The sequence below is a fragment of the Sinohyriopsis cumingii genome, unplaced genomic scaffold (genome assembly GCF_028554795.1).
Source record: "Sinohyriopsis cumingii isolate HCF-2022 unplaced genomic scaffold, ASM2855479v2 utg001542l, whole genome shotgun sequence".
Classification (NCBI taxonomy): Eukaryota; Metazoa; Mollusca; class Bivalvia; order Unionida; family Unionidae; genus Sinohyriopsis; species Sinohyriopsis cumingii.
This window is the reverse complement of record NW_028316015.1, coordinates 828,874-853,903: the sequence shown is the minus strand read 5'-3', so window position 1 is coordinate 853,903 and position 25,030 is coordinate 828,874. Positions and strand designations below refer to the sequence as shown.

General features: G+C 37.7%; 1 protein-coding gene across 2 annotated transcripts in view; it reads left to right on the top strand.

Moving 5' to 3' along the window:
- The window catches only part of LOC149771969 (NAD-dependent protein deacetylase sirtuin-1-like), a 57,150-nt gene that overhangs the window by 10,398 nt on the left and 21,722 nt on the right, over nt 1-25,030 (top strand). For both annotated transcript variants that reach the window (XM_089948010.1, XM_089948009.1), the window contains exons 2-4: nt 4,398-4,477; nt 12,202-12,289; nt 14,453-14,694. In XM_089948010.1, the coding sequence (XP_089804136.1) occupies nt 4,398-4,477; nt 12,202-12,289; nt 14,453-14,694 (410 nt within the window). The remainder of the gene's footprint in view (nt 1-4,397; nt 4,478-12,201; nt 12,290-14,452; nt 14,695-25,030) is intronic.

The window sequence follows — 25,030 nt, the reverse complement described above, 5'->3', positions numbered from 1 at the left end:
TTCCATTGTGAGGGTTAATTTATGGCATGTATATAGGGATATAGAGTTCTAAAATATGATTGGTTCATTTGAAATTGAGGCTATCATTCCAGTCTTTAAGCACCGTATTGGATTGCACTAAATAGTTGCTGCTATCACTGTATCATATTTGTAATATTCAGCTTCTAGTCATGTCGAAAAGAAGATTCATAATTTTCTCCAGCAAAGAAAAGAAAACAGAAGTGGAAGGACAATTATGCCATCATGTTTGGATTTCTTTGCCTTTTTTGCAAAATTCTGTAATTGTGAGTTTGCTGTTTGGCATGGAGTAGCCCCTTCACATAAAACAGCATGATAAAAGCTAATAAATCATCAGCTTGCTGCTTCATCATCAACAGTACAGCCTGAACTTAAGTTTATAAATACTAGAGAGAACCTTGATGTAATTTGATTGAAAGTTCGTTTTACTAGATTTCATTTAGAAATGAACCTTCCACTTTCAGTTGCTACTGTTGCTGGCAACTTGTTTCACACACTTTTTACAAACAGTAAAGTCACAAAGTAGTTTCCTGTGTTAAAGCAAAAAAAAGTTTACTAAAAAAACTGCACAGAATTGAGATCATCAGTGAAAGATGGTACATTGGAATCGATAATGATTTAAAAAAATAAGGTGTGGAAAAGGTTCCTATAAACAGCCTGTGTGTGAGTCTGCTGCACTCTTGCCCTTTTTGAATGGGCACCCAAATGCAGCAGGATGCCACTTCACAAAGTGCATGAGTGCAACACATACATCATTGACATTAAATAATTAAGTTATTGTCCTACTTTACTGATCATTGTTTAGGTTGTGAATAGTTACATATGCATTAAAATTTTAAAATTCAGTTTTTTGTTCCGGAAAATCTGTATTTTTTGTCATAAGCAGTCAGTATTTTTGTACTCTGGGGTTGGTATCTATAAAGTTGGCGTAATGTAGAGACTATTTCAGCTATAATTGTAATTTTTTAGGTATTGGTTACACTTACCTCGAAAAGTTTGTTATTCAATACATATTGCTGCTTTTCTATCAATCATCCTTGCACAGTCATTATATAACTGCCAAAGGAAGTACATAGACAAAATCAGTGTTAATGTATGTGTATATTTTTTAAACCAGGCCATCCAAGTGGTGTGATCCATTATATACTTGATTGAATGTCATGCATTACGATGTCTATGCAAATTGCCACATACATGTATTGGGGAAAAAAATGGAATTACCCAACACCAGTAATGATTAGATGTGACATCCTCTTCGTTGACCCAGTTGAGTACCCAGAGTCAGTAGCAGTTGATAAATTTTGTCTGAAGTTTGTGATGACATATCAGTCAACATTCGGGCATTGACAGACTTTGAAAAATTTAATGATAATAATTTTTAGACCAGCAATTGAAATCAATAAAGGCACATATATGATCACACAGATATGCACATTAAATGATGTCACAGCACTACCACATTGGATAGACAAAAATATGGAAAACTGTGAAGGGCAGTACTCTGCAAGTTTTCATGTATCTTTTTTATACTCTCAGTTAAAAAGACTAACATTATTTTGATCCATCAGAGAATAAGAAAATATAACTGGTTTTGACACATTTAAGCAAAATATCTCATGTCCACATCAGTTGTCTAATCTTGCCACCTAGTTTCGAATTCAGGTAAGTCACCTGACCATGTGTCATAGTGTGTTCTATGGCTCACTGGGCTCATTAACCAATTAACCCCTAGAGTCGAGTCAACGTGGATGGAGGTAGTAGCCTACTGCCGAGCTCTGTAGCATCATAGTCATGCATGATACACTAAAGTGGGTGGTATTATAGAAAGGTAGACAGATGTAGCTCTACAATGATACCAAATAATCTGGAATTTCGAGTTGCACTACAAAATACAGAGGGAAAAACCTCAATTTTTTTAATTAGTTTTTTTCTATCCAAAATTTGTACCCATGGTTGGAATCTGATTTTGTGTCCGGATTTTAGACTTTTTGGTCTCAGATCTAAGGAAAACCGGTATGAACTGCAAACAGAAGAACCTTTGCAAAAAAATAGGATAAGATGGGCATTTGGAATAAAGAGTGGTTTCAATACAAAAATAATGGCTCCGTTTCGCACAAAAAAAAAAGAATTCCAACTTTTACCCTTCTGCTCATGTGCAAGCCAAATAGCCAGTGAAAAATGATGTTTCTAACACAACTAGGCAGTATGTTATTGAAAGATCACCTGGGACTTGTTGTTTTCGGATACATTCAGAAATAGCTTTCAAAATGTGTCTCCTACTCGAATTTCGGTGAAAACGACAAAAACCTCCAGGTGTTAATGGGTGCATTTTGATGACGTCACCAAATTTTAATATTCCTTGCATATTTAATCACTTGTGCATCGACAGTGCATGTCAATTACAAATTTAGCCATTCCTTGACAGTTTGTAAAAAAATTCAAAAATCTTTGTTAACCCTTTACCTCATAGAGCATAGTTACAAAGTGCAGCGTGCTATAAATAGAACACCTGTTACCTAGTCAACTCCATACGCATACGGTTGCCTGTGAATTGTTAAGCAATGTAGTGTATGTTACGTTTAACAGCAATTTGAACCATTTTACATTTTTGGTACACATCTATTATATATGGAAAATTTAAGAGTAAAGTCTGATTGTTCAAGCTGTGTAATTATTTATCACGGAAGAATTTTTTATGTGCTTTAAAATCTTGAGAAAACTCGTTCACCATCATGTCAGTGAGGCCGCGTGACCAACCGTAGCTGCCATTTCTCATACTCAAAATTTAAAAGTTTTTCATCTGCGTCTACATCACTAAGGCATCTGAATTTGATAATTTATAAAAACTAATTGCTGCCTATATCAATATCAGTCTTTACCTAGGTTATTGAATCTTTCATAGTTGTGATTCTAATTGTGAAAACTTTGTGAGTACTGAATGAAATCCGCGACCGCCATTTTGGAGAGTGGAGAATATGACCCAGTTACTTTAAATAGCAGATATCGACCAGTGCATAAACAGTGACCACGTGATCTGACGTAATTGTCATTCACAGAAATGAATGTGGTATCTAATAGGGGTTTTCCCCGAAGGTGGCGCTACGAAAACCAGCTTAAAATGGCTGATGTTTACAGCCGACGTCAAAAGGCGATTCCATGCGACTTGAGTAAAGGCATCAAAAGGCGCTTCCATGCGAATGGTATAGAGGCGTCCAAAGACGCTTGCATGAGGTAAAGGGTCAACACATTAACCCCTGGAGATTTTGACATTTTTGAAAGCTATTTCTTAATAGATCTGAAAACACCAAATCCCCAGTGATCTTTCAATAACATACTGCCTAGTTGTGTTAGAAACATTGTTTTTCATTGGCTATTTGACTTGCGCATGAGCAGAAGGGTAAAAGTAGGATTTTTTTTATTTTTTATTTATTTATTATTTTTTTTCAAAATTTGTTTACTACTTGAATTTCAGGCAAAAACGACAAATATGTTAAATAAATGAAAAACCAATTGGGGTTTGGATTGACCTAGATGACGTAAGGAAAATGTGCAGTGTAGTGATTAAGAAAGTACAGTAATTAAATAACTAGAATGATGTACTTACTGTCATTGCTCGGACTCACAATAACCTAGTTAAATACTGCTCATACAAAAATGGTTTCTGACTACCCACAATTATTAATAAATATAAAGTGAACATTTGCAAAATTGTAATAAAGTGCAGTTTCAGCATCACTGAATAGGAAGGTGAGATCATGTTCCAGACATCAATTGATATTTGAATTTGTGTTTTTATTCTTTTTACTTTTTTCCTGTAAAGATATTTTTACATTTGCCAGTTGACATCAAATTGTTTAATATTAGTTTCTGGATTTCCACTCGTCTTAAAGAAGAGAAAAGTTAATACTAATGTCAAAATTAAATTGTGACTGTTTTGTTGAACATGAAAGTCTAAACAGTAGACTTCATCAATAACCCAAATTATAGATGCAGTCAGTTTTTCAATTTATAAAGTTTTGAAGTTTTATATTTAGTGATGTTTTTATTGTAAAATGGGTTTTTTTTGTGTGCAGCAGTAGGTGTTTTTATTGGCATCTGTACCTAGCTTACACACGCTGATGATGGCAGCATGTCATAAGAGAAGGAAGACAAGAATCACAACAAAATTATTCCACCATGTTGTTTATATTTCTGAATAAAGGGAAATCAGCAAGGATGAGTGATTAAGCATTGTTTATAGCTGAGTTACACTGTTGTGATTGAGACACATGTTTGACCCTTTGCATTTATTGTATCACAAATTTTGAAAACCATAAATTTTATGACTCCAAAAAATTAGGTATTTAAATCTTGACATTTATTTTTTCCTACTCCAACAGGTGAAGGTGGCCATACTGATGAAGAAAAGGTAGAGGACGGAAGGCAGACAGATGATGATTTTCAAGATTTTTCTTCAGAAGTAAGAAAAATATAAACCTGATAATGCATGAATTTAATATAAGTACAGTGGTCCCTATCTTATATGGCCACCCCTTCTGCATCATGAAAGTGGCCTTATAAGACAGGTTGCCTTTCCAGAGGGGGACTAAATTGTTTGTGAGAAGTATATGTAATGTATGTAATAAGCAAGCTACATACTTCAGAGCATTTAATATCTTTGTTTAAAAGTAACATTAATTATTAAAAGGTTCTTTTTGTTATAATAAGACTTATTTCAACTGAATATACATTAATAGTTCTTATTCTTGGCAGCGTGATATGCGAGCGGGGATTGTTGTCATGGACATTGCAAAACCATTCAAGAATGTCTTTTAAATCTTGGTACATACATGATTCCCTTTCCATTTGCTCCATTTTCCTACTGCTACTGAATAACCTTCTTATCAGTTACAACATTTATTTGAGTCTTTTCAACATAAAATTGTTTTATTTGAGTCTTTTCTACATAAAATTGTTTGGCATGTCCCTCTCCCCACCTCATCTGATGTCCTTGAGTAGAATAACTGACTTTCTTCTAAACTAATATGTCACCATTTATGTGATGACATGTTAATGTTTGTTAATGATTTATTCAGATGTTGCTAACTGTATGCAGTTTAATAATATGCAGACAAAACTTGTCCAGTGGATGAAATGCCTTCTTCGTAAAGGAAGTGATAAATGTGTTGTCACGTGATTTTTCAGTCTTATTCTGGTATACTGTTTTGTTCAAGTTTAATTTCTGGGTGTGTGTGTGTTAATGAACAAAATCTATTTTTAGCCTATGCTGACCCTGTTATGATCTTGACAATTATGTCTAGTTGTAATCAACAAAGAGATGAACTCGATGGATATATGAAGCCCAAAACTCTATCGTAACATTGTTGAGCCCTTTTCCTGTAAACATCGGCTTTTATAGACAGTGATATAATATTAATCTTGCTGTTACATGTACAGTGCAACCCTGCTGTAACGCACCCAACTATAACGCGAATACGAATATAACATGGTCGTGGCGTGGCTCCCGAAATTTTGTATCGTGAATGAAAAAACAATTTTTTTCAAAGTACATAAAATAGTGTATAAAAAATGTAGTATAGTTATGAGGAAGAGATCGCATATGAAATCGAATTTAATATGATCATGGCGTGGTTCCTGAAATTTTAAATACATGAATGTGTAATTTTCTCGTACCGGGAAAGAATGTTTTTTTAAGTACGAGAAATAGTGTGTAAAACGTTTATTATCATTTTGGGGAAGAGTTCGCATATGAATTTTAATATAATACAGTTGTGGCGTAGCTTCTGAAATTTAACAATATCACCAGGCTCTTGAAGTGTTATGCCAAAATAAACATCGGAAATGTTACTTATTACTGGTTCATGAGTAAAGCCAGTAAGTGGTCTTTGTGATTGTCTTCAATTAATTCTGTATACAGTCGTTGCTCAAACAATGGCCAACATGTGTTTCTTCTTCAACTGCATACACAACCAAGCAGCAGACAATGTGGTGGTTTATAAAAGATTCTCACAATTTAATAAACACCAAAAAAATGAAAACAGCGAAGATGTTTCCTGGGCTTGGCGGTATTATTAGACGCAGTCAGTTGACCAGGGGGCCCCAAGTGGCCGAGTGGTCTAAAGCGCTTTCCGTTATGGATCACTGCCATCTCACCTCTGTCTGCATGGGTTTGAGCTTCGAATTCGGCTAATGTGTTTATGTGAGAAAGCTTGCCGGTAGCTTCTCGTGGGTTGGTGGTTCTTTCCAGGGTTTTCCCAGGTTCTTCTCCATTAATACTGGCCCTTGTGTATAGCCTATCGTGTGCTGAAAAATGATGTTAAACCCTACAACAACAACAGTTGACCAGTAAATAATGTCCATTTTATTAGCTGGAAATTGAAAGGATATGAAATTGTACATGGGTTCAGCTTAAACATTTTTATAAAAGTGACTTGTGACCATTGCAGGCCTACTGCACTTAGTTCTCTGGTTTTACATGGGTATTGTGTTTGTTTATGAACTCGTTATTAATTTCCTTTTTTTATATATATATATTTTACTGTTATGGAAAAGCAAGTTCACAAACACAAGTTGTTCTCTGCACTTTGCACAATGATTAGTATAGTAGTTTTCACACATTTCTTTCGATATTCACAAACTCTGAAGTAAAAGTTATATACACGTTGAAAGCATGTGGATAAATGTACACAGAAACACATATGAGAAAATTTTAGCAGTATGAAATTTGTACAGACACTGTTCATAGACCCTGGAACATAATGAACCGTACACGTGCTTCATCTTTCTTAACCTAATTTTGCTGTTAATTTTTCCCATTGAATTCAGACACATAATGATCTGTGACAAAATTATTGAATAGTTTAAATATGTATGCAATTTTTGCAACGGAATTACATATATTATATCAGACGGCAAGTAAACAATGTTGATACTCTGTTCATGCTGTATATGAGACGTTGAATTCAGACACAATGATCTGGGTAAAAAATTATTGAATATTGTAAATCTTTGTGCAATTTTTCAATTGAATTACATGCATTATAAATGAACTGCATGCCACGACGGCACGATAGTAAACGGTTTTGATACCCTATTCATCATATACATTAGACATGAATACATGTATATGAGCCAATTAGTTGTTCTCAGAAAAAAGTAAAATACTGTAAAACCTTGCATTAATGCGACTCCAATATTAACACGATCCAATTGTTTGGACCCTAATTATCGCGTTATAGTGGGGTTCCACTGTACTTTAGTCAACACTTCTTTTAGTAACGGAAACTTGACATTGGGAGACATGTATCGATGATTGAGATAATCTGATTACTTACCTTACATCATGATATGAATTATTCGTTCTGGATAATTTTGGGGAAAAAGTAGCCGCTCGTGTAGGGAACATTTAACATTTTTGTACTAATATGCTGGCTGCTGGTCACATTAGAGGGGTGGCCATTCTTGAGGGGTACTTTGAAGACAAACTCATTGGTGCCAAGGGATTCTGGCTGTAAGAAGTGGGTGGCCACTTGTCAGGGGGGCTGTTCAAGAGGGGGACTACTGTGGTCACTTAAATCTTACAATTATTAAGCTTTTCCATTCCACAATGGAAATGGCTCCTCGATGTTAGACTACCAACTCCCTGTCCTGTAGATTTCTTAGAATGTGCATTGACCCACAAGGTCTGTAGGGAACCTGGAAAAGCCTTGAAAAATGAATTTGTCCTTTAAGGCCTTGAAAACACATTGACATAACTTTTGTCTGGGTACCTTGAAAAGTCTTGATTTTATTGAAACCTAAAGGAATTAATAAATACTTTCATTTGACAGATTTAAATATTTAAAAAAAGAGAGAGAAAAAATGATCGCTCACAAAGTTTGTCCCAGAATGGAAATTTCCACAACTGGCCACTACGCAGTTGTATGTTTTGAACTTCCAAATGAAGCCGCGGTTTAAAATTGAATCGTTTGTAAGCTTAGAAATGGCTTGCTGTCAATTCCAACTTCAGTGGCTAGACAAGGAAAAATATAAAGTTTGAATTATGAGATCTTTCACAGACAGCTTTGCAAAATGCAAATTATGTCAGATGGCTATTGATTTGCATACAGTGGAAGAGTGCTGTATGGTCACATGCAGCTGGAGAAAAATAAACTAGCTCTCGTAAATTACATAATTGTGGCTAATATAGTAAAACAAGAAGAAGTCTTAAGCATGAAATTGTGTTTGACGAAAGAGGTTTGTCTGCGAACACGGAGCTTCAAGTTTTAAAATAGAAACTGTATATAGTCTTAATTATGAAATTTGTTTGATCAGGATATTTTGGATGGTGTGTGTGTGGAAATAGGACAGACAATAATTGCAGTGAGCAAGATAAATCTAAAAATATAGAATGCAGCTTAAAATAATGATATGCTGTTTTTAAATAAGTGATAATACAAGAAACAAATATTTTTGTTACCTTTTTTGTTTTATGGGGGTGGGGTGGGGTATAAATAACAAGGCCTCAGCACAGGAACCCACATTAATTTAGATTTTTTTCTCCCATGAATCTAATATTCATAGGTGGGTTTACAGCAGGGTTTCACTTGAAAAAGTATATTGTTATTCAGATCTCATTTTCATAGTAGGAATTACTGAATGGGGTTCCTGTAAAGTCTTCCAATGATGGACTACCATTGAAAGTTTTTTTTCTGTCAATAAAGAGTCTGAAGATGTAAATATGAAGGAAAGGACTGGTTGCAAGAAGAGTGAGTATTGACAGTGTAAGAAATGCTGGTGGAATTTGCCAAATTGATATAACACCAAAAATGCTTATAAATGCAGGCAGTGCTTACAGTAGGTACAGCATGTACTTGGATGAACAGTGGAAAAACCTTGAGCAAGAGAGAAGAAGACAAAAAAGAAAGCACTGGATGAGGAAATAGCAGAGTTAGAGAAGGCAGGCAGGCATTGATAAAGACATTGAGACAATGGCAGCTGCTGTTGATAAATATGCATTGAAAGCAGAGATTCCTAGGAAAATTTAAATTATCATGACATCAAATAGAGGAAAAGTGTTAACGATAAAATCATTGAACTTGGACAAACTACAAGAACTGAAAAATTCACTTTAAAATATTTTGGACTTTGTAAATAGTGTAGTGTTATTAGAGTCAAATGAACATTGTCCAGTGAATGTATAGTATTCTAATGCCCAGATGTAGGATGTTTAGTATTACTGTAATGGGAATGACATCAGTGATAATAATCTTGACTTTATCTTTTTTTTAATAAAAAAAATTGCAAGGTATGTTTCTCATATAAAATAATAGTAAGTAGTAACTTGTGTTTACCTAACAGTTTCATTTATGAATCCTTTAAAATTAATGTAATAATGCACCTTGAAAAACATGATTTTGAACCTTGAAAAAACCTGGAATTTTTTTTACAGAAATGTGCTACTAACCATGGACCCAGTCTGATTTATGTCATCAGCCCATGCACTTTAGTGCATCCGTGTTCTTTTCAGATGACCAAATAGCCAACATGTAGAAAGAAACACCACGAAGAGAAAAAATAAGTGATGATTGTACTATTTACCAGGGCTTGAGATTAATAATTCTTTGTTGTAAAATTAATCTATCTCTGCATGTATAAAAATATATTGTTTGATAAAATAACATTGGTAATTTGACTAACTAGGTTGGTACCTTTCATTGACAGCGACAGTAAGTACTGATCAAAAAAATATTCAACAAAAACAGATGGGATTCTTGAATGTGAAACCGCTGGTCATAGATTTTGATACTACATACATAGCAGACCAGCCTAAATTGAAAATAAATATCGACAGGTATAAAAAAAAAATGGACTATCGATGTGACAGTTGCATTTTATACGACTGAAAAATGTCAGAGGAGAGGGATTTTGTTAAACTTCAAAACATGTTGCAATAGACCGTCGTTAAGGGACGAACCATGGCAGGTTGAGGATACTACAACAGTCATCATTTGTGGACTTTGCGACTATTTATGACAGTTAACATGTAAACTAGTTAAAGTGAGTGTTATGCCTAAATAATTTATCCATTTCTTTTACATCTATTCTGTTGTAGTAGCTAATCCATGTGGATTTAGCCGATTTGTGACAAAAAATTTAACTACAGATCCAGGTTAGTAGCAAAAATAGATGTACATTAAATAAAATAAATATGTACATTTTTCATACAGTTTTCGATAATTATGGCATATAATATATAGATTGCTCTTTTTACGGTCAGATTATGCTTTTTGCTACTTATATTAGAAATAAATTACGCTTGTACCTCTCTTTGGGGTTGGCATGTCTGAACTTACAACAAAGCAGTTCAGGTTCACATTTTCTAGAGATAATTCTTGCAGAATTCTCGCTTCTTTCTCAATGTGGCTCAGATCCTGAAAATTTGTTGGCAGACTTCAGAACCGTAAATTTTAAAAAAGGTAAAGATTGATTTAAAATTGAAATAACCAATGAAAAAAATAATTGGTGTATTTATGCTTTTATGAATAATTTATCCCAACTTTAAAATTAATTATCTTTTAATATATTGTTCACAGATATATTTTATCTGACTATAATTTATGGCCATGTAAAATAGTTAATGAAATGCAAAAAGTGCATACCATTGCAACACACAGTACAAACTCAGGACCTTTTCTTCTCACCTGCACATGCTTAAACTCAGATATTCATGCATTTTTAAACTTGTTATATTTCTTAGCCAGTGGTTTCTTTGCATTGGGAGAAAGCATGTTTCTTCATTTTGCCATAAATAAAAAAAGATATATTAGGGCTGTGCTTAAGTATTCCTCTTAAAGCATCTTGAACAATACAGTAACAATTAAACATGACAAAAAAAATCAAAGTACTTACTCTAATGTGTGTGCCAAAATCATTTATTATGGTCATTCTCTTCACCTTCTTCCCACTACAGAAGGCCGGCTAATTTTCATCAGAGGTTAAAAAAGTGTAACCATAAGTTATGAGACGGATCAAGAGCCTTTATTTTATCATGTCCCAATCTATAAATTAAACATATTAAAGTTTCTTCAGTGACCGTGAATAATTATTAGTCACTTGCTTCAGTATCCTTTATGGATATGTTGCATTGGTTGTATTTTGTGATACTTAATCAGTATGTGACACAGGTGTATTGTTTCAATCCTGCATACCTCTACTAGTGCCAACATGGACTTTTAAACATGGGGCAAGCATGTAATGTGATATTCACAGTTCCCATTATATTTTTCAAGCTCATCTTTATGGAGGAGGCATATAATATGATTTGTCCATCCGTAATACCACAGCATGTTACGTCTGTTTTTTTAAAAAAAACTTTGTTTCTCCTCATTAACTTTTGAAATACTTTCTACTTTGATATGAAGCTTCACATTTGGAAAGCTTTGTTCAGATTCATTTTTACTATTTTCTGAAGGTGTTTATCGTATTGTGGCCCCTTTTTAATGTAGAACTTCGATATTGACTTAGAACATTGATATTCAATTGCATCTTCAGTGTTGCACATGGGATCCCAAGGGCAGGGGACACTGTGCCCCCACATCCCTCCAAATTTGATGGACATGTGCAATTTAAGAGGGTCAGATGAAAATAATAGTATATAAGGCGCTAGTAATGTTATAAAATTTAGATAATCTTGGCTGCTTCAATAGTTTTGCAAACTTAATTAACTTGGTGCTCTGTACCTTAGTAACATATTTTTCTTGAACACTTAAATTATTGCAATAAAAGTTTTAACATGCAATTTAGTAACTTGATCTGATTAACCTGAAATTAGCTGCCTTTTGGAATTTCCCAATCTGGACCTTGCTCAGTTATTTAATGTTAGTTTACACTCATGTATGGGTATTGTTTATAATAAATGCTTATGTTTTCTGAATAACTTTTCTTTCCAAACAAAAAAAAAAGTCATTAAATGACAAATGTGTATTTGCTGAAATTTATTCCCTTTTGCCAAGGTGTTGGGGACATAAGATAAAAAAACTTGAGAAAACCAGCAACCCAGTGCTCTGTGTGCCAAACTGCATCTTATTTGTGGAAGCATCAATGTCATATCTGCACATCTCTAGTTTTGGGTCCCTTTTTTGTCCAAAGTTAATTTAGTCCATTTTTGTGTTCCATTGCATCATATTGATGTTCCATTTGCAGGAACCAGGGTCACCATTCTCGTCTTCGGATATGAGCGATGTCAGTGATGTGTCAGGCTACAGTGAGGAGGCATGGAAGCCAATGGCAGGTAAGCTAAAGAGTATAATGTGGTACATGTGTTTGTCTCCCTGTCTTTTGTAAATGCTGAGGTGTGAATGTGTGTTGAAAAATGTCAAGAGCAAAGTAAGCAGCAATACAAGTATTTTCTGGAAAGAGTTATCTCTATATTTCTGTATGGGTAGATAGGTCAGATGCCAGTTGGAATAGTTACCACTGCCAATTCTGTTGCAGCTGAACATAAGGCAGTGCAGTCTGGCAGTGAATGTCTGCTGTATTCAAAACTCTTTCCTGGGCCCCCCAAATAATAACATTCTTGCATACTGCTCGGATAAAACTCCTTGGTGGAAGGCACCTTTTTAATTTAAGCAAGCAGTTTACACATATGTAAATCACAGTGCTGAGCGCTATTCAAGTCATTTTGGGCTTTCAGAAAGGGAAGAGCTGTATTTTGATTGTTTCAGATTAAGCTGGGCCTTCTTATTACCTTTTGAAATGGCAATCCAATATTAAAGGGCGCTAGTCCGGACCGAGGCAACAGTGTAATATTAAATAGTGCGTTTTACAATTTGTTAAAGTTTGAAGAGTTTTTAGCTGACTGCTGATTACAGTACTTTAAGGTGATGATAATTACAGCTTCTCCCACAGTTATGCTAATGACAATACTACAAGATGATGATAATTACAGCTTCTCCTACAGTAATGCTAATGACGATACTGCCAGCTGATGTTAATTACAGCTTCTCATACAGATATGCTAGTGACAATACTGCAAGATGATGATAATTACAGCTTCTCCTACAGTAATGCTAATGACGATACTGCCAGCTGATGTTAATTACAGCTTCTCGTACAGATATGCTAGTGACAATACTGCAAGATGATGATAATTACAGCTTCTGCTACAGTAATGCTAATGACAACACTACAAGCTGAAGTTAATTAGAGCTTCTCCCACAGACTTGCTGTTTTCATCAAGACATCACATTTTCTGTCAAAATGTTAAAAATGCAACATGTTCTAAATAACAAAAAGAAAAGCTGGCAACTTTTGTCAAGCATATGTAGTAATCAGATTAAGTGATAAGGGCCAGAAATAGAGAAAATACTTTTATTTTGTAGAGAAATGAAGAAAAAAAAGCATAAAAGTGCAAATTGTCTTGTCACTGAACTATGTCTGACATTGTTGGTGTACACATGTACTGGTTGTTGTTGTAGTAGTAGTAGTAGTAGTAGGGTTTAATGCCATTTTTCAGCACAAGATAGGCTATACATGGCAGCCAATATAAGTGGAAGAGGAAGAGCCGGGAAAACCCCGGAAAGAACCATCGACCCACAAGAAGCTACTGGAAAGCTTTCTGACATACCCACATTGGCAGAATCCAAGACTTGAACCTGTGCAGACAGAGGTGAGTTGGCAGTGATCCATAATGGTGAGTGTTTTAGACCATTTGGCCACTCGGGTCCCCTAGCATGTACTGGTAATAATAATAATAATAACCCTGTATCAAACTCTGCCTTTTAACATTTTCATTCACAAAATACCTCAAAACATTCAAGATGTTTCATCCAGACTTGATACACATGTCAAGTAGGTTGAGTAAAGGTATATTGTGCTACTTAGAAGTTTCTTATTCAGTCTATTTTATTACCATGGAAACAAGGTGTTGCATAAGGGTTATTCCATTTAAACGAACATGGTCCCATGGAAGGCAGTTTAAATAAAATATATGCCAGAGTACTTTGATTTCACAGAATTCATATTAAAATGCTAAGAAAATTCTAAATTGCATCTGTGGATGAGTATCCCACTTTAAAAGTGCCCTCCCTGAGCCCCATGTATGTTTTAATGGAACAGCCCTAAGTAGTGTACTTACATAAATAGTACAAAAATTAAGAGCACTGACCAGTAAATGTTCTCATTAGGAGTCATTGCATAGGTTAGAGACTAATGGGATATGTCATTTCTTGATGACTTTTATTATTATGTAGTTATATAGTCCCTTAGTCCTTGTAAACATGTGGCATATCTTTTATTGTTATGCATTCATATAGTCACCTAATCCTTATAGACATATGGTATATCTTTAATTATTATGCAGTTATATAGTCCTTAATCCTTGCAAGACATGTGGCTTATCTTTCTTTGCATACAAGATGCTTCAAGTGAAATAATGATTATCTTTTCATTCCAGGCCCAATGTCATGGGTTCACAAGCAGATGGTTTCAGGTCGGAATCCACGTGATATTTTGAGCCATCTTGTCCCCGATGCTGCAGTTCCAGATGATATTGAAAACTTCATGTTGTGGAAAATAATCCTCAACATAGTATCTGAACCACCAACACGGAAAAAACTTTCACATATTAACACAATGGCAGACGTAGTTAACCTACTCAAGACTTGCACGAATATAATGGTTCTGACTGGAGCAGGGGTAAGATTGCAGTGAAATTTTTCAGACCCCTTTGTTCTGCATGTTTCTTGTTTCTCCTTTTAAAGTGATCTCTGAATTCATCTTATGTATGCAAAATTTTCAGACCCTAGCTGAGAACTGGTGTCAAATTAGCACAAAAGCAAAACCTCCAGCATCTCCACATGTTTGACTTTATTATGCTTTGTTACTGACCATATCTTCATAATTTTGCCTTAAATCCATTTTTGCATGCAATCCGATCAGATTTTCACAGTTTCACATGAGAATCTAGCAGATAACAATAAAAGTTTGTTTTGATGACCTTCAGAATTTCCAGTCCACTTTTTTTTAGCGGCCTATCAGATAAAGCATGATAAATTCATGTTTAGGATAGTTATCGTTAGTACCAATTAGTTCTGACTGATGCATGTCACATTCAAAACTTTGAAAGTTGTGATTTGATCAGAGAAGTACAAGGTCAACAGAACATGACCTTTTATTGGTGTCCATCAGATCTTATAATTGTAAAGAACTGATTTTAATCAGAGTGTTTTACCATGATAGTGCAAAATTATTTGGCTTAGAGCTATGAAGTTTTACACACTCTATCATAGTCATGAGAAGATAACCTGATTAGATCGTTATTCTATTACAGCACTTATTTAATTCTATACAGATTTTTATACCTTTTTGACTTTGTTTGACAAAAACCATGTCTCAATGGATCCCTTGTTGAATCGTCCCACTGACCAGGGGACACTTGCTTTTTTTGGCTAGAATAATTTGGCACCGATGAGTTTTATGTTGAAAAGTATGGCTCTAGGATCACCACCCCTATAATATAATCAGCATATATATATATATGTATATGTATATGTGTGTGTATATATATATATATATACACACACACACACACACACAAATCCCAAATTCATCCGACATAAGCAGGAACATAATGGGGTTTACAGATGGAGATCTAATGAATATTCATTGATTTCTATATTCAGCGACCCAGCTTTAATTTCAAACAAAAATATAAGCAATTTGATTATCTCTATGGTGTGTGTCTCTTCTGTGTTAGGGTTTGTCACTTGATAAATGCCGTCCATTATTACTGCTGATAATCATCAAGATGACAAAAGCTAACTGCTGAGAAGCCAGATTTTACAGCTGGAGCATGACATCTGGTTGCCATAAAGCTTTCAGATATTAAGTTAGACACTGGATTATAAATTGCGGACTAAAAGGTCCCAGACTAAACCAAGTTGGTCATATGGCACTTATTCTGTAAACACAGAGCATTTTCTGGAGTTGCCAGTCAAGAAATAAGTTGTTGCAGAAAGTGCAAAATATCAGAGTTGTAGAAGGAAGCTTAATGTAGTGTAAAATTCAAGGCTAGGGGGAGCTTAATGCAGTTCTTCTTGCATTTCATGATGGATTTCCATGAAAGTTGGGAAATATCATGGTCATTACAGGAGTTCTGCATATTGACAGAGCTGTTTTCTCTTGCAATATTTTGTTAGAAATATTAACCACTTTGTCTTGTAGCTTAATTCAGTGTTTGGCAGTGGCATTAATGCAACTAATCTTCCAGTTCTAAATGGATTTTTGTGAAAATTTGTAAATATTATGATCATTGCATTAAAACCAGTATGTCTTACAGCTCAATGCATCGTTTTACATAATCTCATTCATCCATCTAGTCCCAAATTTTTTTTGGTGGATGGTAATGAAACTTTGTAAGTGTCATGGTCATCACCAGGAGATGCACATATAGGAAAATCACTTTTCCCCTGCAATTTTTATTAGAGTTATTGACTTTTTTGGTGTGTAACTTAATGCATTGTTTGACACACTCTTGTTAATACAAGAAGTCCCCTTTTTGTTCTTGTAGCTCATTGCAGCATACGACATTAGCCTACAATATGGCCACCATAGCAGCCATCTTCAAATTCTTATCATTTCTCCTCCTGAACAGAAAGTCTGTTACATATGGTTATCACAGTAAGACTTCTTATGATGTCTGGTTGGTCCTAAATGATACTAGTTTAATGACTTTGGTTACATTTAGCTTTTTAACTGTTCATGCTTGATTTATTAAACTAGGTGATTGTATACATATCTCCCAGTACCACACCCAGCAAAAAAGATTACTGTGAACTGTGCTTTATTAACGTGGGAAGTATTTTTGTTATGACCACTTAGATTCTAAGTGTTGTATGCATCCTATCCTGTGAGAAAGCTTGCCAGTAGCTTGTGTGATGGTGGTTCTTCTCAGGGTTTTCAGGGTTCTTCCTCAACCAGCTATACTGGCCACCATGTATAGCCTATCTTGTGCTGAAAAATGGCATTAAACCTTACAACAACTACAACTACAACTGTATCCTATCCTACTTAGCTAGCCCTTTCTGACCAGGACAGTGGTAAACAGTCCATATTAATGATTTTATACATTGTATATTGTGATAGGTTACCCTGTACAGCTTAACTGTATATTGCATATGTACATGTAAATGAATGTCAGAGGAGTGTACTGCATACTGTATACTTTTCATGTGAGACTGATTCTGTAATAGGTAATCGAAGTAATGGTGCACAGCTGTGTTTCTAGGCTGTCACGCTAGGGTTACTCGGGCCTGTGACCTTCACCTGGTAGAAGCTTCTTAAGCAGATGTTATGAATTAAGAATTTTTAAAAAATGTACTAAACAGCATTCATTTCTGAATGTTATGAACTCGTTATAGTACCTCCACTTTGATGTCATGGTAAAGAAATTGTATTATGTCTTTTATTTTCTGTCACAGTAGGTAGAAAGATGGGTGAGTAGGTTGATGCTTAGGTGGTTTAATGGTATGTCAACACAATCCTGGCTTTAAAGTGTGAATTAAAAGTTAACATTTTGAATTTTAAAAGTAATTAAAGGCAAAATATTCAGGGAAAATATTGCAGCCAAAAATAGCTTTAATTAGAGACGAGGCAGATATTTCATTTTCATAATCACTTTAGTCTGACCATTTTTTCAGCATGATACTAAATCTTTGCAATGGCTAGTGGAGAATATTAGAGAAATCACATATTTTCCCTTTTTTTTTTTTTTAAACATCCTCCCACTCTGCATTAAGCATAAAGCTCACATTACACATCCTTCCTGTATGATGACAGACACATTTGTGTTGTAAATTTAGTTCATTGATGTATTTTGATAGAACATAGAGTGGAAACATCTACTGAATTATCTAATTAACCAGCTTTCAAATCTATTTCAATCTAAAATGTTCCCAAATAGTGGTTTCACTCTTCTTGAGTACAGCAAGGTCAAAGTCTTCTGCTTACGCGATATTTCAGAAGGATAAGGAAGAGACATCATTTCAGAACTGTTTATTAATAATTAAACATTTCTCGTTCAAATATGTTCCCCGATCACATTGACGTTAGGGATATAAGCCTGCTACCTCTTGAATCCAGCCCTACTAAAAGAAGAAAATTCGACTTTTCGGTCTATCACATATAGACCAAAGGGCAATAACTCTTGCCCTTACCTCCCCTTGCCACCGCCAGGTGTCACTAGTTTTTAAGCTTCGCTTGTACTGATAACACGTACATTATACTTCCAAACAATCCAAGCCATCTTAGTGTTAAATTGGACCATCCGAAGTTAAATTTGGATTTATTGTGTTGGACAATCATTCTTCTACAGGTTGTATGCATTATTTTAACAATTTTTTTTCAAATTGAGTGACTTTTTCACCCTTACGGATTTCGTTTACTGAAGACCATGTTACACACGCTATCGCGGAACTCGTGTTGTCAGTTAAGAGTTAACGCGACACTGACTAATTTCGCTTACTCCGTTAGTAACGGTTGTGGTATTAGCGAATTAATAACATGCTGAATTGATAATTTGTGCTTTGTTTTCTTTTCTTGTGTCATTTCAGTAGAAATGTCAACCAAATGCATGAAATGCAAAAAGTTCAAAGCAAAAGAAGACAACCATGACTCTTGTATTGTATGTACCAAGTGTACATCATCTATACCATGCAGCGTGTGTAATACTTGGACAGAGCAAACGTGGGCTGATGTAGTCCAGAAGGCAGCAAAAGGGAGGGATAGACGGAATAAGTCGAAGAAAGATAGCATTGATGTCCTCGGTATACATCCGAAGACAGCCTCCATTGCGAGCCTTGTGGGGGACGTTGAGGTTACCCCCCTCCACCTAAAGTTCGTCGTTTGCAACCGTCAGCCACAGTAACATCAGCAGCAATGGAGGAAAATAATGTTGACAGTCCAACTTTGAACAGATGCGTCGTTTGGTCCAGGAAATGACGACACAGCTATTGACATCAGGCCAGATGTTACCCTTATTTCCCTCGCTCGCTTCCACAGCTTTTTCTGACTCTTTGGGGGAATGTTCCCCCAATTTTAGGCTGCCCAGTGGGCGTAAGTCCCCCCGCATGTCCAAGCATGACCTTCAGGCCTGTAAGTCAGGACGCATGGGTTTTTACCGGATCCATTGGATCCATTTCTTTATACAACCTCTACGTCACCGGCCGGCCGGCTGTCCCAGCATGGGGACCCTATTGCTAAAATGGTCCGACCAAACATGACTTAAGAGGATTTTAGTGATAAATCCGTCCGTCAAGCTGTACCGCCGGCAACATACCAATACTATGGCGGAGATTTTAGTGAGAAATCTGTCCATCCAGCCAGGCCATTGGAGCAGCCTGTACCGGTGATAGCAGGACTGTCACCAACATTCAGACCGACCACAAGTCGGACAAACCAGCTGGCAGGGCCGGCCGTCCATATGTTCACGGCTTATTCACAAGGGAGAGTTAGTGACAGTGTTAAGGATGACGGAATCGCGTCATCTATGCCACCTGGTATGCTCTATCCAGAAATGCAAGCTATTACAGAACACGACTCGGCACACAGTGAGGGTGACGAAACTCCTGCAAATCAGCCGTACACAGATCCAACCATGGAACGGACTGAGTTTGGCTTCAAGGCGGCAGTGGAAGAAATTCATAGGGTGTTGGCAACTTCAGAATGCTCTCCACCTCCTACCGCCACTAAGACTACAAAGTTAAGACGTCTGTAGATCTTGACGGGGAGGAAGAGACGCCGTCCTTCCGGCTCCTTTCCCAGTCGGCAAAAATTAAGGAGATCAGTGATCGTCTATCAGGACGAATAGGTGATCTGGGGAATGCTAAGGCGTTCTTTTCAGAAAGCCAAGTACCAGCGACGTTCTCGTGTCGCTTGTACAAAACTCATTCAGACGCCTTCAGTACGGATCTTCCGGCCCTGGACAAAAATATGGCAGCAGTTCACATGTCTGCTCCACTGTTTTACAAAGTGGAAAAAAATGTGTTCCATGCCACGTCAAAGCTAGTCCGGAACGTAGTCGCTTCTTCTTCAATGTTAGACTTGGCTTCGTTAGCCATTTTTCCGACTCGCAGAAAAATCCGACAATGACCACGCTTGGGAAGCGATGGCCCGGATTGCTAGAGTTATTAACAGGACAGCTCACCATTCCATGGCTAATGCGTTGACTGCTTCTGCCAACTTAGACCTGATACGACGTGATGCATGTCTGCGGTCCACGTCGCTCAAGTCCCATCATACTCTGGCTTTACGGATGACTCCGTTTGGGTCGCCTTTACTCTTTGGAGGAAAAATTGAAGAAGTTTGGAAGCAGGCAGCTCAGAAACTGCCCCTCCAACTCGCCGCCCAACCCTCGCAGGTGTTTAGAAAAAATCGGCCCCTGCCACAGCGGGGGGATGATTGGCGGACCAGGGACAAGGGATCCTTACAATCAAATGTGCAGTATAGGTCCCAACCCAATGCCAGGAGACAACAGTCTAATCAAGCTAGGAGGCAACCATACAGAGGTGGTAAGAAACAAAGTTTCTCCATCTTCAAGCCTCCTAACTCTAAAAAATTAACATACCCTCTCCACCACCCGCGGACAGCCTACCTGTGGGCAGCCGCCTCCTGCAATTTCAGGACCACTGGACCACCTTTTTTTCCTCAGAATTGGGTGATCCAGGTCATTTCGGAGGGACTTCGGATTTCATTTATCCAACTGCTTCCCCTGTCCTCCTCTCCCCTCTTCACGGACGTACCGTCCGATTGGGAGAAGGATACCTTTCTACAACAGGAGATACGGTCGCTCATAGAAAAACAGGCGGTGGAGATTGTGAAAAAACCGCAATCGCCGGGGTTTTATTCCAGGCTGTTTCTTATCCAGAAGACAAAAGGCAAGTTAAGGCCGATCATCGACCTGAGTCGCTTCAACCAATACATTTTACCACCGAAATTCAAGATGGAAACGGCGAGATCAATCCGTCTTTCCATCCAGCGGGACGAGTATGCCATCATTCTAGATATGACCGACGCATATTTTCACGTCCATATCCACCCCGCGTCACGAAAATTTCTCCGATTTGTTTACCGCAACGCGGTTTATCAGTTCCAGGTCCTACCCTTTGGCCTCAACATCCGCCCTTGGGCTTTTACCAAGGTTATGGATTGCGTCATCACCCTGTTCCGCTCGACTTCATCTACAGGGATGGCAGTGTACTTGGACGACATCCTCCAGAAACATGGTAAGTTCTATTCTGCTCAAAGGCAGAAACGATCTTTTAGCACTTTTAGATCATCTAGGCTTTCTCGTGAACTGGGAAAAGTCCGATCTCCGTCCATCCCAGCGTTTTGTCCATCTGGGTATGGAGCTTCTCACCGATCTGAATCTGGTATGGCTTCCTCGCGCTCGCGTAATCCGGATCGTCGAACTCGTCGAGTCCGTTTCCAACAGGACATAGATTTCAGCGAGAGAATTCTTGCAACTCCTCGGATTATTCAATGCGTTGGCAGACTTGATCCCGCTTGGCTGTCTTTTTATGCGTCCCTTACAAATGACGTTACTGGCACAATGGCGCCCCTTTTCAAGTCTCCTCAATCAAACAATAATGATTACGCCCGAGATACGATCATTCCTGCATCAGTGGCACAACCCCGGTTGGCTGTCCATGGGGATTCCTCTGGAGATGCCCCAAGCGGAGATAACGGTATGTACCGACGCCAGTACCTACGGTTGGGGTGCCCAGCTGTTGCCTGACTTCGCTACAGTCAGCGGCATGTGGGAGCCAGGGGAGAGGCCTCTCCACATCAACCTTTTAGAAATGAGGGCTGTCATCAATGCCTTTCATTTCTGGAAGGATCAACTCTCAGGAAAAACTGTCCTCATTATGTCAGACAACTCTGTGGTGGTGACTTACCTCCTCAAACAAGGGGGCACCAAATCACCAGACCTGTGCATTCTGATCTGGCAGTTTCTACGTTGGTGCGACAACCTCCACATCAACGTACAAATCAGACACATTCCCGGCAGACTCAATGTCTTGGCCAACACTCTATCAAGGAAAGGTCAAGTCATTCACACGGAATGGTCACTCCATCAATCAGTCTTTCTTCGGATTTGCACACTTTGGGGGCGTCCGATGATCGATCTTTCTGCAACAAGGTGGAATCGCAAGCTGCCCACCTTCATCTCTCTGGTTCCAGACCCAGAGGCTTAGGCCGTGGACGCTCTGTCAATCAGCTGGGAGGGGTTGTGGGCATTTGCCTACCCTCCCATGGTTTTGGTACCGAAAATAATCCAGAGGTTAAGGGGTCAGAACTGTCGGATGATTCTGATTGCCCCTCTCAGATGGAACAAGTCCTGGGTCACCGATCTACTTGATCTAGCGATAGATCTACCCAGGAAGATTCCAACCAGCCCAAATCTTCTCAAACAACCGCGGTCACAGGTGTTCCACCCCTGCCCGGACCGTCTTCTTCTTCACGCTTAAGGCTCTTGTCCGGGCAGCCTTGCGAGACAAACAATTTAAACCTTCGATTGTGGAGAGAATCTCAAGAGCAAGAAGGCCCTCCACTCTGAAGGCTTACGAGGGAAAGTGGCGTGTTTTCAGGGACTGGTGCCATATCAATAACATCGTCCCTTTGAGTGTCTCAATCCCTCAACTGGCTGACTTTTTTCTCTAGCTTTTCGAGGAGAAACAGTTGGCCCCAATTACTATCAAAGGCTGCCGCTTCATGATATCAGACACATTCTGCCATCATGGTAGATGTGATATTGGGCATAACAAAGTTCTGTTAGATCTTTTAGCCAATTTTGATTTCAATCGACCAAAATCCCTCACCCTGTTTCCAAAATGGAATCTGTCCTGGGTTTTAACATGGCTCAATTCAGACAAATTTGAACCTTTAACCCACACTTCGTTAAAGCTACTATCATACAAAACATGTTTCTTGATAGCCTTAGCTTCAGCATGCAGGGTGAGCGAGTTACATTCCCTTTCCAGTGACCCGAACTTTCTTCAGTTCAGATCAGATGGTTCGGTGATCCTCCTGACGCAACCAGGCTTTGTAGCCAAAAATAGGTTACCATCCATTGGCAATCAAAGAATCATCATTCGCTCACTCTCTTCCATAGATGAGTCAAGAGCAGCAGCCATGCAAGATCCTGTTCGTGCACTCAAGCACTATTCAAAACGCACAGAGGCGTGTCGGGACACACGTAAGCGCCTCTTTCTTCCGGTCAAAGCTGGTAAACGGGATGTCACCCCTCAAGCCCTTGCTTCATGGCTGAAGTGGGTTATATGCTCAGCATACTCTGAGGTCTCACAAGATCAGAGTCGCCTCATGAAGGTTACGGCTCATGAGATTAGAGCAATCTCGGCGAGCCTGGCATTCGAACGCAATGTTTCGATCCTAGATATAATAGAAGCTGTTGGCTGGCATGCAGAGTCAACCTTCTCCAGTTTTTATCTCAGAGATTTGGCTTCGCAGAGGCAAACCTTGAATCTGGTAGGTCCGGTGTCGGCAGCCCAGATGACCACCAGACCCATTTAAAACAATCAGCACAGCCTATCAGCTTCGCTGGATTCGCCAGTGAAATTTCGTAGGTAAGAAGATTTCAATAACTATTTTCTTAACCGTATATAGGGGTCACATATAACGGGACCCTAGGCTGTGTTGCTAATGAAATTAGGAGAACAGGTTATCGTTCAAATGGGGAATCCAGCCATCATTCCCTAGAAGGTACCCGGAGTGGAGGTAGGATGCTCAGCATTCCCTCCTCCTATTACTTATTCTCCTAACGTTAACGTGGTTGGGGAACGTATTTGAAGGAGAAAGCAAATTTTTAGTAAATTGTGTTTCTCCGAGAATACTTACCCGATCACATTATTTAAAAACCCTCCCAACCACCCCGCTATGCGAGCATCCTCGTATAATATATATCGCTCAGCTTAAAAAAACTAGTGACACCTGGCGGTGGCAAGGGGAGGTAAGGGACAAGAGTTATTGCCCTTTGGTCTATATGGGATAGACCGTAAAGACGAATTTTCGTCTTTTAGTAGGGCTGGATTCGAGAGGTAGCAGGCTTATATCCCTAACGTTAATGTGATCGGGTAAGTATTCTTGGAGAAACACAATTTACTAAAAATTTGCTTTCTGTGGAACTAGCTTTTAAATTGTTCCTTGGTAAAAGAAATTGAATACCGTATTTTCCGGCGTATAAGTCGATACTTTTTTACTTGAAAGATCGGTCTTCGTCTTATACTCCGAATTGACTTATATATGGATTGTGTCATTGAAATTGCATCGACTTATATATGGATTACAGTGTCCGGTATGCTATTGACATTGCTCTATAATTGGCATAATCGAAAACAGGTCACATAGATGTACAAATTCATGTTAAATTACTATGTCAATAAATTGTCATAAACTAATATGACTGCGTTTATATTTGTAAGTTTTGTCATTATTTATTTTGCATTCTGCGTGTTTTTTCTTATTTCTTAAACATAAAATAAAAGAAAACAATTTACCGTACCGGTAAAAACTTCACCGGAAAAAATGTAGTGAATTGCTTCCTAAATCCCAAGAATGATCATTGAATGCTGTATAAATTTTCTCAACAAGCAAAATATGATCTCCATTCCCACGAATGAAACTTATATGAGTCAACACCTGGCAATATTGGACCGTATATATAAGCATAAATTCACACCCAGTTTAGGGATTCTTTCACTCCTGTATTTTGAGAAATAAATAAATATTATTAATTATGCAAAACTGTTTTTTTTTTGTTGCTATTTCTTGTTGCGGAGTTTAAATCTCGGCAGCCGTAACACAGATTGATGGCAAAAGGAAAAGATCAATGAGTAAAATGCTGCACTGGCGACATATAATTGTGATTGAGATTTTTTTCCATTTGCTTTGTATTTATACGCAGTAGTCGGTACTTCAGTGGTTATCAGTTTTCTATGAAGGTTCAGCAAAACTTTTG